General features: G+C 46.2%; 1 protein-coding gene across 1 annotated transcript in view; it reads right to left on the reverse strand.

The window, feature by feature from the left end:
* The window catches only part of TAS1R2 (taste 1 receptor member 2), a 38372-nt gene extending 28821 nt beyond the window's left edge, over positions 1 to 9551 (reverse strand). Inside the window, exons 1-2 of the mRNA XM_042780258.1 lie at positions 9370 to 9551; positions 6447 to 6747 (exon numbers count right to left, since the gene is read on the reverse strand). Coding sequence (XP_042636192.1) covers positions 6447 to 6747; positions 9370 to 9551 — 483 coding nt within the window. The remainder of the gene's footprint in view (positions 1 to 6446; positions 6748 to 9369) is intronic.
* Positions 9552 to 14411: the final 4860 nt, after the last annotated feature.

Consider the following 14411-nt stretch of genomic DNA (forward strand, 5'->3'; position numbering starts at 1 on the left):
TGTGCCCCTAATATTTATGCACTCCTGTTTGTCCTGCATTTCCTCAGTTTGAAAGTTGGTCCTCTGGTGCCCCGCAGTCTATTGCTCTAAGGGATGTATTACCATAGAGTATGTGGGTGTGTCATCCTGGGTTGAGTGGTCTGCGTGTACATCTTGTTAACTATTGGGCTGAGATTTCATGATAATGCAATGACGATAATGACCTATTATGTGCCAGGCCTGAGACTAAGTGCTTTGCATCATGATGGTAATGATACTTATGATGTGTCTCTGAGCATAGAACTTCCATCCTCATCCTCATTGTTATTTAGTCCCATTTCTTCCCTTGGCCTCAGCACTCCACTCTCTTGGTTTTCTTCCTGACTCACTGGCTGTTCCACCTTCTTTGCTGGTTCTTTCTCTTCTCTGTGACCTCTGTTACGTCAAGGACCCCAGGGCTCAGGCTTTGCTCCTTATCTCTTCCTCATCTACCCTCCCTCCCTGGGTGATCTCATCCAGTCTCTTTGTTTTATATATCATTTCCATGCTGACAACATCCAATGTGTAGGGCTGGCCTGAGTCTCCTAAACTTCAGACTCATATTTTTAACTGCCTAGCTGACATCTCCCACCACTCATCTGTTATTTGCCCTACTGTGGTGGCCTGCATGTTGCTGTGAGGCTAGAAGCTGTGCCACTAGTATTTCAAATACCAGCAGGTTAACCCATGGTGGGCAGATTCCAGCAGAACTTCTAGACTAAGACAGATTGGGAAGAAGGATGGGGCCATCCACTTCTGAAAAAATTGGTCACTGAAAACCTTATGAATAGCAGTGAAATATTGTCTGATATTTTACTGGAAAACTTAACGAATAGCCCTGAAACATTATCTGATATAGTTCTGGAAGATGAGCCCCTTGGGTCGGAAGGCACTCAAAATATGACTGGGGATGAGCAGCTTCCTCAAAGCAGAGTCAATCTCAATGTAATTGATGGAGTAAAGCTTTCAGGACCTTCATTTGCTGATGTGGCACAACTCAAAATGGGAAGATGCTGCAAATAGCCATTAATAATCAGAACATGGAATGTACAAAGTATGAAGCTCAGAAAATTGGAGGTTGTCAAAAATGAAATGGAACACATAAAGATCAATATCCTAGGTATTAGTGAACTGAAATGGACTGGTATTGGACATTTTGAATCAGACAATCATGTGGTTTACTATGCTGAGAATGACAAATTGAAGAAGAATGGCACCAAATTCATCATTAACAGGAATGTTTCAAGATCTATCCTGAAGCACAATGCTGTCAGTGATAGGATAATATCCATACACCTACAAGGAAGAACAATTATTCAAATTTATTGAATTACTATTATTCAAATTTATGTACCAACCACTAAAGCCAAAGATGACTAATTAGAGATTTTTATCAACTTCTGCAATCTGAAATTGACCAAACATGCAACCAAGATGAATGGATTATTATTGGTGATTGGAATGTGAAAGGCAGAAACAAAGAAGTGTCAGTAGTTGGAAAATATGGCCTTGGTGATAGAAAGGACATGGAAGATTGCATGATAGAGTTTTGCAAGACCAACGATTTATTCATTGCAAATACCTTTTTCTAACAACATAAATGGTAGCTATACATGCAGACTTCACCAGATGGAATATGTAGGAATCAGATCGACTACATCTGTCGACAGAAAAGCTCAATATCTTCAGTAAAAACAAGGCCAGGAGCTGACTGTGGAACAGACCATCAATTGCTCACATGCAAATTCAAGTTAAAGCTGAATAAAATTAAAACAAGTCCACAAGAGCCAAAATATTACTTTGATTACATCTCACTTGAATTTAGAGACCATCTAAAGAATAGATTTGACACACTGAACACCAATGACTGAAGACTAGATGAGATGTGGGATGACATCAGGAATGTCATACATGAAGAAAGCAAAAGGTCATTACAAAGACAGGAAAGAAAGAAAAGATCAAAATGAATGTCAGAAGAGACTCCAAAACTTGCTCTTGAATGGAGAATAGCTAAAGCAAATGGAAGAAATGACAAGACAAAAGAGCTGAACAGATTTCAGAGAGCAGCTCAAAAAGACAAAGTCAATTATTATCATGAAATGTGCAAAGACCTGGAGTTAGAAAACCAAAAGGGAAGAACACTCGGCATTTCTGAAGCTGAAAGAACTGAGGGAAAAAAAATTCAAGCCTTGAGTTGCAATACTGAAGATTCTATGGGCAAAATATTGAATGACGCAAGAAGCATCAAAAGAAGTTGGAAGGAATACACAGAATCACTGCAGCAACAGAATTGGGTGATGTTCATCCCTTTCAGGAGGTGGCATATGATCAAGAACCAATGGTATTGAAGGAAAAAGTCGAAGCTCCACTGAAGGAATTGGTGAAAAATAAGGTTTCAGGAATTTATGGAATAATCCATTTAGATGTTTCAACAAATTGATGTAGCACTGGAGGGGGTTACTCATTTATGCCAAGAAATTTGGAAGGTGGCTACCTGGCCAGCTAACTGGAATAGATCAATATTTGTGCCAAGTCCAAAGAAAGGTGATTCCACAGAATCTGGAAATTATTGAACAATATCATTAATATCATATGCAAGTAAAATTTCACTGAAGATAATTAAAAAACTGGTTGCAGCAGTATATGAACAGTGAACTTCCAGAAATTCAAGCTGGATTCAGAAAAGGACATGGAACAAGGGAAATCACTGCTGATGTCAGATGGATCTTGGCTGAATGCAAAGAATACCAGAAAGATATTTACCTGTGTTTTGTTGACTATGCTAAGGCATTCAACGATGTGGATCATAACAAATTATGGAAAATATTGCGAAGAATGGGACTTGCAAAACACTTAATTGAGTTCACAAGGAACCTGTACATAAACCAAGAGGCTGTTGTTAGAACAGAACAAGGGGATACTGTGTGGTTTAAAATCAGGAAAGGTGTGTGTCAGGGTTGTGTCTTTCCCCATATTTATTCAATTTGTATGCTGAGCAAATAATCTGAGAAGCTGCACAATATGAAGAGGAGCGCAGCATCAGGACTGGAGGAAGACTCATTAACAACCTGTGATATGCAGATGACACAACCTTGCTTGCTGAAAGTGAAGAGGACTTGAAGCACTTACTAATGAAGATTAAAAACTACAGTTTTCAATATGGATTATACCTCAACGTAAAGAAACGAACATCCTCACAACTGGACCAATAAGCAACATAACAATTAATAGAGAAAAGATTGAGTTATCAGGGATTTCATACTACTTGTATCCACAATCAATACCCATAGAAGCAGCAGTCAAGAAATCAGACATCATATTGCACTGGGCATATTTGCTGCAAAAGACCTCATTAAAGTATTTAGAAGAAAAGAAGTCACCTTAGTCAAGGTGTGCCTAACCCAAGCCATGGTATTTTCAATCGCCTCTTATGTATGTGAAAGCTGGACAATTAATAAAGATCAAAGAAGAGTTGATGCTTTTGAATTGTAGTGTTGGCCACGAAAACTGAAAATACCATTGACGGCCAGAAGAACTAACAAATCTGTCCTGGAAGAAGTGCAGCTGGAAGTGAGAATGGCCAGACTTTGTCTCACCTACTTTGGTCATATTGTCAGAAGGGACCCCTGGAGAAGGACATCATGGTTGGTAAAGTGGAGGGTCAGAGAAAAAGGGGAAGGGCCTCAACAAGACGGACTGACACAGTGGCTGCAACGATGGGCTCAAGTACAGCAAGGATTGTGAGGATGGTGCAGGACTGGGCAGTGTTTTGTCTGTTGTACATTGGGTCCCTAAGAGTAGGAGCTGACTCGATGGCACATAACAACAACAACAACTGACACTTCAAATCTAACACATGCATAACTGAACTTCTAGTCTCCCCTGAATCTGTTTCACTGCAACCTTCCCCATCTCAGTTGATGAAAAACCCATCATTCCAGTTACTAACATCCAAATCTTTGGAGTCCTTCTTGACTCCTTTCTCACACACATGCCACATACAATCTATCAGCAAGTCCAATTGACTCTACCTTCAGAACGTGTCTGCCCAGTGCCCACCACCTCTCTTCTTTATCCTAGTCCAAGTCAACATCCCTGGCCCAGCTTATGGCATTATCCTCCGTCACTTATGCCCTGCAATCTCCTCTTAACAGGGCAGTCAGTCACATTACTCCTCTGCTCAAAACCCTCCAACCAGTGGTGTCACTGGGGGTGTATAGGAGGATTGGACCCTAGCCCTTGATACTGTCAGAGAGGGTGATACCAAGATGACCCCAGGGCAGGCCAGTGCTGCTCGGGGGAGGGGCCACTAAGGCAGTGGCATCACTAGGGTTGGTATCACCTGTCACCAAGCATGATAACTCATCACTCCTACACATCTACCCCTTCACCTGCCAGTCATTGTGTGGAGAGGAGGGTCTCTGCCTTGGCGAATGGGAAAGACAAGGGGCTATGGGAGCTGTGTGTCATAGGGTCAGACTGCTTTGCCCATGGTGCAGGGGAGTGTTGTTGGCCAGTCTGCACAAGGCGGTGGTAATACTCTGAGTTACTTTGCTGGGTAACACCAATCCTAGTGACACTACTGCTTTCAGTAGCTCCTGATGTCACTTAGGAAAAGCTAGACCCCTTTCATTGGTCCCTAAAGGGCTCCATCATTTACTCCAGGCCTCACTTTTCTGATTTCCCCTCTTCCTACCCTCCTCCCAGTTTCAGTTCTGCTTACCTAGTTCTGCGAACACACCAGGCACCCTCCAGCCTTTGTACTAGCTGACCCCTCATCCTGGGATGCTCCTCTAGGTACCCACATACTCCTCCCTTACTTCTCCATCTCCTTAAGTCTTTTTCCAATTCTCAGTGAGATCTACCTGACCCACATGTGTGAAATTCCAATCTCCCTCTACCAGTTTGCCCCGCCTCCAATACTCCCAGTCCCTCTTACCCTGCTCTAGTCTCTCTTTTCCCTATCACCTTATTAGATGTGTTTATTTTCTGGCTCTCCCCACTATAAGTAAGTGATTTTCATTGGTTTTCTTCCCTGCTGTGTCCTCAACAGTTTCTGCCTCCCAAAGCCAGTTGCCCTTGACTCCAACTCATGGTGATTCCATGTGCGTCAGGGTCGAACCACACTCCATAGGGTTTTCCACGGCTGAGTTTTTGCAAGTAGATCACCAGGTCTTTCTTCACAGGTTCCTCTGGGTAGACTTGATCCTCCAACCTTTCAGTTAGCAGCCTAATGTGTTAACCATTTGCAAGACCCAGGAACTACAGTTCCACACATAATTGTTACATAAATGAAGACGTGAATTCAGCCCTGGACTACACGTTTCATGTAAAAACATTACCTTTTATTGAGCATCTACTATGTGTCAGGCCCTTGTGCTAGCGCACTTTACATTAAAAAAAAAAAAGAAAAAAAGCTATAGCAACAATTGTAGTATTTGTAACTAACTGCTGTGTGCCAAAGAAGGCCTGTTGGCACAATGGTTTAGTACTCCAGCTGCTAACCTAAAAGTTGGCAGTTCAAACCCACCAAGAGAGAAAAGACTTGGTGATCGACTCCCATAAAGATTACAGCTTAGGAAACCCTAGGGGCAGTTCTAGTCTGTCCTGTGGGGTCGCTATGAGTCGGAATTGACTCATTGACATGCAACAACTGTGTGCTAAGTCTTGTGCTGGCTGCTCTTTAATGAAAATATACTCTGTGCTAGTTCTCAATTAGGCACTTTCAATCACGGTGATCATAATAGCTGTAATAATAATCATTATAATTTTGAGTATCGAGTATGTGGATCCCTGTACTAGGCAACTTTACACAATAATATTTAGCACTTTCTGAATTTTCAGTCCTGCACAAGATGCTTTATATAATAACAACAATAACATTTTTGATTACCTACTGTGTGCTGTTGTTGTTGTTGTAGTTGTTATGTGCCGTTGAGTCGGCCCCGACTCATAGCGACCCCTCCTTGGGTTTCCGAGGCAGTATCACTATGGAAGTAGGATTGCCCAACCTTCTTTCTGAGGAGTGGCTGGTGGGTTTGAACCACCAGCCTTCTGGTTAGCAGTCAAGTGCCTTAGGCACTATGCTACCAGAGCTCCTAGGAACACTTTTGTCTTCAGATGGTCCTGGCATGGAACTTGTATACCACTTTACAGGCAGAGGAGGAAAGGGGAGTGGGGACCAAGGCTCAGAGCTGAGAGGTGTGGCCAAGACTGAGAGCCAAGATGCATACCCAAGTCTACCTTCCTCCAAAGCCTGAACTCTTAACTAATAGGTCCAGCTGTCTTCCCAGGAAGGGAGAAGGAGGCCAGGGGTTGGGGCTAAGTCCTGACTCTGTCTCTGTTCCCTCATGATCGGTGGGAAGAAGTGAGCCCTCCAGACAACTACTTCTCTGCCCCCTCCCCAGATACCTCTCCCAAGGCCTCACCTGTGGAAGGCGAAAAAGGGAGAGGAGGTTGGCCACAGTGCTAATGGACTCAGCATTGTCAGGACCAATCACGGCCACCACACGGGGCACATAGCTGCTGTAGTCATCCTGGATGGGCAGGAAGTTGTCCTCTTGTGCCAGGAAGTAGAGCACAGGCTGGATGTTGTTGGAGATGTAGCAGACATCCACCATCTCGTAGCCCAGCAGTATGCCTGGCAACAGGCTGCTGTGGTTGTTAATCTCCTCCACTGCAAAGCGCATGGCCTGCATGAAGTTGTAGCCCAGAACCTTCATCTCATACCTGGAGGGGCCACAACAGGGTGGGGCAGGAAGCAGGTGCAGAATGAGGAGTGGAAGAAGGGAGAAAACCAACTGACTCCTCCTCCCTGCTCTGGGAAAGCCAAAGTGTTGCCCAAGAAGGAGGTGCTCCAGGAGATGCTGGCATTTTCACCACATCATTAGCACTGCATCCCATCCCTAGGATCACCATTGTATGACCACCATTGATACCATGGTACCTGTGGGCCACCATCATTACTACCATTGCTACTATCACCACCATCCCTATGACCATCATCACAATGTCACCATCTCTCTGTGACCAGCATTACCCACTCTACATTACCATTACCTCAACCATCACCATCTCCACTATCACCATCATCATCCACTATTTCTGTTACAAAATTACCACCACTGTCATCACTGATACCACATCCCTGTGACCATCATTCCTACACCATTACCACCACCATCACCACTACCATCATACCACCACCATTAGCATCACAACCACCATCACTACCACCATCACTATCACCACTATCACCGCCACCGTCTCCATCTCCACCACTGCCACCACCATCCCCATCACATTCTTCACCCTTTTCATTATCACCAGTATTACAGTTATCAACATTGCCAGCATCACCACCACTTCCATCACCACTATCACCTTCATTAGACTCCATACTGTACGGCAGGCGTCAGATCAGCCCCAGCACCACCACTCCCACCATTCTCAGGCAGCAGAAGTCTTCCACCAACATCATATAATTTGTGCACTACTTATAGTCAGCCCTCAACCATCTTTTGCACTCCCCCTTCTTTTCTCCTAGGAACTCTGGTGGCACAGTGGTTAAGCATTCAACTGCTACTGCTAACTGAAAAGTTGGTGGTTTGAATCCACCAGCTGCTCTGCAGGAGAAAGATGAGGCAGTCTGTTTCTGTAAAGATTTACAACCTTGGAAACCCTATGGGGAAGTTCTATTCTGCTCTATAGGACTGCTATGAGTCAGAATTAACTCCATGGAAATGGGTACTGAGCTCTTTTCTCCCTGTCTCCCAGAATGCATTTATCTCTTCTACAGCTCTGGTGGCACAGTGCCTAAGGCATTTGTGGTAGTTCAGTTTGTGTGTCAACTTGGCTGGACCTGGTTGAGGGGCTGGGTAGCCGGATGTAGTATTCCCCGTGATGAGACTAGTAATCAACTTCATTGTGGAATCTACTGTGAGCAGCTGATCAGCTGCCTTAGGGAATGTGGTCTGCTTCCTGTATATAAGCAGAAGCTTTGGAGAATGGTCTCTCATTTATGGCACACTTGGACCCTGCATGTAGCCATGTCGTTGTTCAGCAGCCTGCCATGCTCTGCCAACCTTGGGACTTAACAATCGACTTGAACTAATGGCCTGCCATGTAGTTTGGTAATATCAGGACTGTACCTTTTTAGTTGTCAACCTTGGGCTTGGCAGCCTCAGCAGCCAGCAGCTGTCTGAGTGAAGAAAAGCCTCTAGCTTCAGTGGGCCGGGAGCTGGAGGCAGAGCTGAAGCCCAAGGCTGAGAGGCTTTCACCCAGCCCCTAGAGCCTGGCACTTTGAACTTGGACTTAAAGCCTCCAAACTGTAAGAGAATAAACTCCTGTTTGTTATGACCATCCCATTTGTGGTATATTCTTGTCAGAGTGGCACAAGGTAACCAGAACAGCATTTGACTTCTAACCAGAAGGTTGGTGGTTCAAATCCACCAGCCACTCCACAGAAGGAAGACTGGGCAATCTACTTCCGTAAGGATTTACCACCTCAGAAACCCAAAGTGGGTCATTATGAGTCAGACTCGACGGCAGTGAGTTTATGTTGTTAGGTGCCATTGAGTCGGTTTCAACTGATAACAACCCTGTATCCAACAGAACAAAACCCTGCCCAGTCCAGTGCCATCTTCACAACCATTGCTAGGCTTAAGCCCATTGTTGCAGCCACTGTGTCGATCCATCCCATTGAGCATCACCCCATTTTTGTTGTTCTTCTGTGTAAGGTTTTATATTTTATAACCCCAGGCCCAACCTTCATGCTTGCATGAACATGGCTCCATGCAGCCTTTAGATGATGTTGCTACCCTAAAACTCTTATGGATTGAGGAGGGCAGAGAAAGTGCTCTCCAATCCTAGAAGTCCCTCTACTTACCCACCCACTATCCTTAGAAAATGCAAAATTTCTCCTCTAGTCTGAAGCCAAACAGAATGGAGAAAGGAAATCTGCTACAGAAACCTACAGTCTGTCTCCTAAAGGCCTAAGACGTGATATCTAGACTGGATTTTGACCCACTGGGAATCCCCACTTACCAAAGGGGATGAGAGTGGTTTTGATGCTCTCTCTCTAAGACCTTCTAGGCTCAAACACCCTGTGACTCTTTCTCAAGAAGCATGACGTGGGGATGACCCATGTCTCAGTGTTTCAGAACACGATCACCAAGGATTTCGGTAACTCTGTGAAGCCTCCCTGAGGACCACTGGGCTAGATCTCAGGATAGAGGGTTTGGCAATGAGTCGGGGGAATGTTCTAAACCCCTGGCCCTGGCCTGGCCTCCCAAGGACTAGAGGGCCAACCACCACCCCACCACCATGTCCAGCTTCCCACTGGAGACTCACTCCTTGCACTTGGGCACCTGCAAGTAGTTGAGGTGGACGATGCCCTTCATGTCGGCATGGAGACTGAAGAGGCCACCCAGGAGGTAGTCCCCAGCCAGGTGGAAGTCCGAATTCTTGGTGGACTCAGTCAAAGCCTGCAGCAGGAAGAACAGGAAGCAGACTACACTGGCCTGGGGCCTCATGGCTGCAAAGTGGGGGTCTGAGAAGGTGGCCCTGCCTCACCAGAGAGCTGACGGCTGACACCAGGGGATTTGCATAGACATTTACATAGTGATGATCCTGCCACTGACCAAGAGGCAGAGAAGCACCTGGGGCAGGTGATGTTTGAGGGCTTTTATGTGTGTGTGTAAGGGGCTGCTGGGGTGAGGGTGATTTTTTCTCAGGGCACAGTGGAACTGGAGTGGTCCAGGAAAGCCCCATTTGGAGGGAGAGAGTGTGTCTAGCTATCTGAACAAAGCTCTAGCTTTCTGTCCTTGGTTGAGGACACGTCTCATGCCCTTAATGTTTTGAACATGTAGGAGGGAGATCAGGAGATGTCACATCAGGAGAAGAGTATGGTGGCAAAAAGAACCCATGCTTTAGAGCTTGACCAAGCTGGACTTGGCATGTGGTAAAGTATTTATGGCACCTGGCCCATAGTTGGGAGCTCTGGTGGCGTAGTTCCTAAGGCATTTGACTGCTAACCAGAAGGCTGGCAGTTCAAACCCACCAGCCACTCCTCGGAAGGAAGGTTGGACAATCTACTTCTGTAGAGATAGCACCTCAAAAACCCAAGGAGGGGTCACTATGAGTTGGAATCAACTCAAAGGCAGAGAGTTTGTTTTTTTTTGGTTGGACCTATAGTTCTTATTGGTGTTAGCCACCTTTGAGTTGGTCTGCAACTCATGGCGACCTCATGCATAACAGAACCAAATGTTGCCTGGTCCCACCCTGTCACACAAGACACTGTGTGATCCATAGGGTTTTCATTGGCTGATTTCCAGAAGTAGATTGCCAGGCCTTTCATCCTACTCTGCCTAGGTTGTGTGGAAGCTCCACTAAAACCTGTTCTGCATGCAAGCCTCCACTGACAGATGGAGGTGGTTGTGCATGAGGTGCGCTGGCTGGGAATCAAACCCAGGTCTCTTGCAGGGAAGACAAGCATTTCACCACTGAACCACCATTGCCCTGTGATCCATAGTAGGTGCTCAAAAACATAGCCATTGTCACTAAGCCTCTGGCGAGTGCTTGCAATGAACCTGGCACTGTGCTGAGTGCTTGTCACCCATCAGCTTGTTTAATGTTTACCATAGCTGGGACCACCACTACTAACCCACAGATGAGGAAATGGAGGCACAGAAGGGGCAGTGTTGGAATTCCAACCCCACAGTCTGACTCCAGAGCTTGGCTCTTAATCTTCAGGCCACATTCCATCATGAAGTTATTGCTTTTGATAAAAAGCGGCAACAGCCAAGAGAGAAGGGGGCAGAAGTGGGTGAGAGGTGGCCTTGCTTCCTCAGAAGGCTGCCCTCTGTCACCACACAACCCAGTCAGCTCTGCAGAGTGAGCTCTCTCTGGGTGCCTTCCCTTTGACCTGATGCTGAAGGGCAGAGTGGTGATCAAAAGGAAAGTTTAAAATGACCAAAATCAAACCCAAAGAGTTGGAAGGAAAGAAATGGCTTCTGTGAATCAGGGACCCATTTGAATTAGAGACCCTTTTCCATGTCTTGAAGGAGCCATGGGGGTGCAGTGGTAAAGCACCTGGCTGCTAACCAAAAGGCTGGCAATTCAAACCCACTGTCCGCTTCATTGGAGAAAGATGTGGCAGTTTGTTTCCATAAAGACTTACAGACTTGGAAACCCCATGGGGCTTTTCTACTCTGTCCTATATTATAGCTGTGAGTTGGAATCAACTTGATAGTAATGGGATTGCGGTGTAGTGCCTGAGGCATTTGACTGCTAACCAGAAGGCTGGCAGTTCAAACCCACCAGCCACTCCTCGGAAGGAAGGTTGGGCAATCTACTTCCATAGTGATACTGCCTCGGAAACCCAAGAAGGGGTCACTACGAGTCGGATCCGACTTGACGGGAGTTGAGTGTGATTTTTTTTTTTTTTTGGGGGGAGTCCATCTAATGCTGTTTTGTTCCTTTCCTGGCCCCAATGAAGTGTGGCCTAGTAGGAGTCTTAGGGGACCTGCTACAATTCAGGCTCAGATGGGTCTGTCACTGGCATCAAAAGCTACTGGGTCCTGGGGTGTGGTGGCAGGAAGCTCTAAGGTACAAAAAGTTGATTGCAAACTTAGTGCTTGCCCTCCCTACCAAGCCCAGCCCTGCTCCTCCAAGGTGCAGTCTGAGCCTTGTCTCCTCTGAGAAAGGGCTCCCTGCTCCTAATTCCATATGTATCTTCACTTGACACCTACCTGTGTCAAGTATGTGCCTTATGTTGCTAACCAGTTTCTGCTGATGTACACATGAAGGACCTTGAAGCAGCACAACCTGTCAATCTGGATTTGAGATCAGCTCAGTTTGCTGTGTGTGGTTGGGTTACTTAACCTCTCTGAACCTTTGCTTCCTCCCCATTGACACTGTTGTTGTTGTTGTTGTTGTTAAGTGCCGTCGAGTCGTTTCCAACTCATAGCGACCCCATGCACAGCAGAACGAAACACTGCCCGATCCCGCGCCAGCCCCACAATCCCTGCTATACTTGAGCCCATCATCGCAGCCACCGTGTCAATCCATCTCGTTGAAGGCCTCCCCCTCTTTCGTCGACCCTCCACCCTACCAAGCATGACATCCTTTTCCAGGGGATGGTCCCTTCTGATAACATGACCAAAATAGGTGAGACGAAGTCTGGCCATTCTTGCTTCCAAGGAGCATCCTGGCTGCACTTCCTCCAGGACAGATCTGTTAGTTCTTTTAGCAGTCCATGGTACTTTCAGCATTCTTTGCCAGCACCACAAGTCAAAAGCATCAACTCTTCTTCGGTCTTCCTTACTCATTGTCCAGCTCTCACATGCATACCAGGCGATTGGAAATATCATGGCTTGTGTCAGGCACACCTTAGTCCTCAAGGAGATATCCTTGCTCCTCAGCACTTGATACAGTTCCTTCGCAGTTGACTTTCCCAATGCTACATGTCATCTAAGACACTGTTGTTAGTGGGTACTGAATCAGCTCCGACTCATGGTGGCCTTACGTACAACAGAAAGAAATGTTCAGGGTGCTGCACCATCTTCATGATGGTTTGAGTCCATTGTTGTGGCTGTTCCCCACTGAAATAGGGGTAACAATACCTACCTCCCGGGATTGGTGTGGGGGTTAAATAAAATGGCAGGTGCAAACTGCAGGGGGCAGAGCAGGCCCTGGAGGAAGGTGAGTTTGTAAGGTGCAAGCTCTTCTTCCCTTCTTGTAGTGAAATGGACTACCATGCGGGGGTGGGCAGAAGGGCATCCTTAGCTCCATGCCCACTCTTCTGAAAGAGCCCAAAGCTTCTCCAAGTTAGCCTGAATAATGTTGATGTCACAGCAGTTCCAGAGTTGGGGAGCAGTCTCTCTCTTACCCTTGAACCATTCTTGGAGTGGCATCACCCCACAGACATTCAAATAGAGAGGGACCTCCTGCCTGGTGCTGCAGAAAGAATCGAGATTTGCTGTGTGATCTACAGCCTGTCCCTGCCCCTCTCTGAGCCTATGTAAACTAGGGGTAGGGGAAGGGGGAGGATACGATGCAACCCATAAAACGAAAGAGTCCCAAAGGATGTGTGGCTAATTGCCTCCCTGAACAACTGCCTCCTTTGCCATGAGACCAGAAGAACTGGATGGTACCTGGCTACAATCACTGAATATTTAGATCAAAGACTCTATAGACGATTCTTGGTGAAAAGGGGGAAAATGCAGAGCAAAATTTCAATTTCTTGAGGAATCCACACTTTCTGGATGAACCCCTGAAACTATTACCCTGAGATAATCCTTAAACCTTAAACCAAAAGTATCCCCTGAAGTTTTCTTACAATCAAACAATAGTTTAGCTAAACCAGTAAAGAATGTCTGCCTTGAGCATGACACTCTTAAACACTATTTAAGTGGGATCAAAATGACAACAGCAACTTGAGAGATTAGATAGGAACCTTAGGGGGCAGCGAGTTTATATTATGGGGGGAGGAACACCCAGAAAAGGTGAGAATGGTTGCACAACTCAAAGAATGGAATCAACGTCACTGAACTGTGGGTGTAAAAACTTGAATTGCTGTACGTTCTGCTGTGTATATTCTCAGCAATAAATAATAAAACAATAAAAAAAATGTATCCCATTTGATCCTCAGCTCCCTGGAAAAATGTCAAAGCTGAGGCCTGAGGAGGTCAAGGGACAGTAAGAGGGGTTGAGACGGGTTAAGGCCAGGCCCATCTGACTCCAGGGGCTGTGCTCCAGGAGGGCAGTGCAGTAATGGTTGTGAGCAAAGGCTTGCCTGTCAGAGACCTGGCATTGTCTACTGGTTTGCAAGTTATTTAACCCCTCTGTGCTTCAGTTTCCTTATCTGTAAAATGGGAACAACAATATGTACTTTATGGGGTTTCTGCGAGGAATCGAGGACATGGCATCTAAAGTGTTCCACATAGTGCCTGGCACCCACGTTCAAATAATCATGCCTGTCATTATTAATAATGCTGGCCTCTAACCAGGGAACATTCAGGCACGATGATCAATGAGTGGATGAATTGATGAAAGTGAAGATGTGGCTGTGTGAAGAGCGTGGGTCTGCACCATGCCACTTCCTCCGGTCCCCAGGGTCTGCAGGTCTGCCTGGGGGCCAGATGGCACAGGTGGCCCCTGATTTCCGTAAAGCACACGCCTGATCAGCAGCACGTGGTGGTGGAGGGATGTCCGGCCTCAGTCAAATGGTTCACGCTCCAAGGCCTGTGTTTGGGCCCCCAGCCACAGTAGGGAAATGAAGAGGCTCTCTGAGCCACCACAGACACGGGGACTTACTGTGGTGACCCTACCAAGAGGCCCTCATCTGGAGCCATTAGACCCAGGTCTGGAGCCAGGGAAGGGCAGAGGGAACC

This window comes from Orycteropus afer, unplaced genomic scaffold (genome assembly GCF_000298275.1).
Source record: "Orycteropus afer afer isolate SDZICR_OR568_19922 unplaced genomic scaffold, OryAfe1.0 scaffold00031, whole genome shotgun sequence".
In the NCBI taxonomy this organism is placed as follows: Eukaryota; Metazoa; Chordata; class Mammalia; order Tubulidentata; family Orycteropodidae; genus Orycteropus; species Orycteropus afer.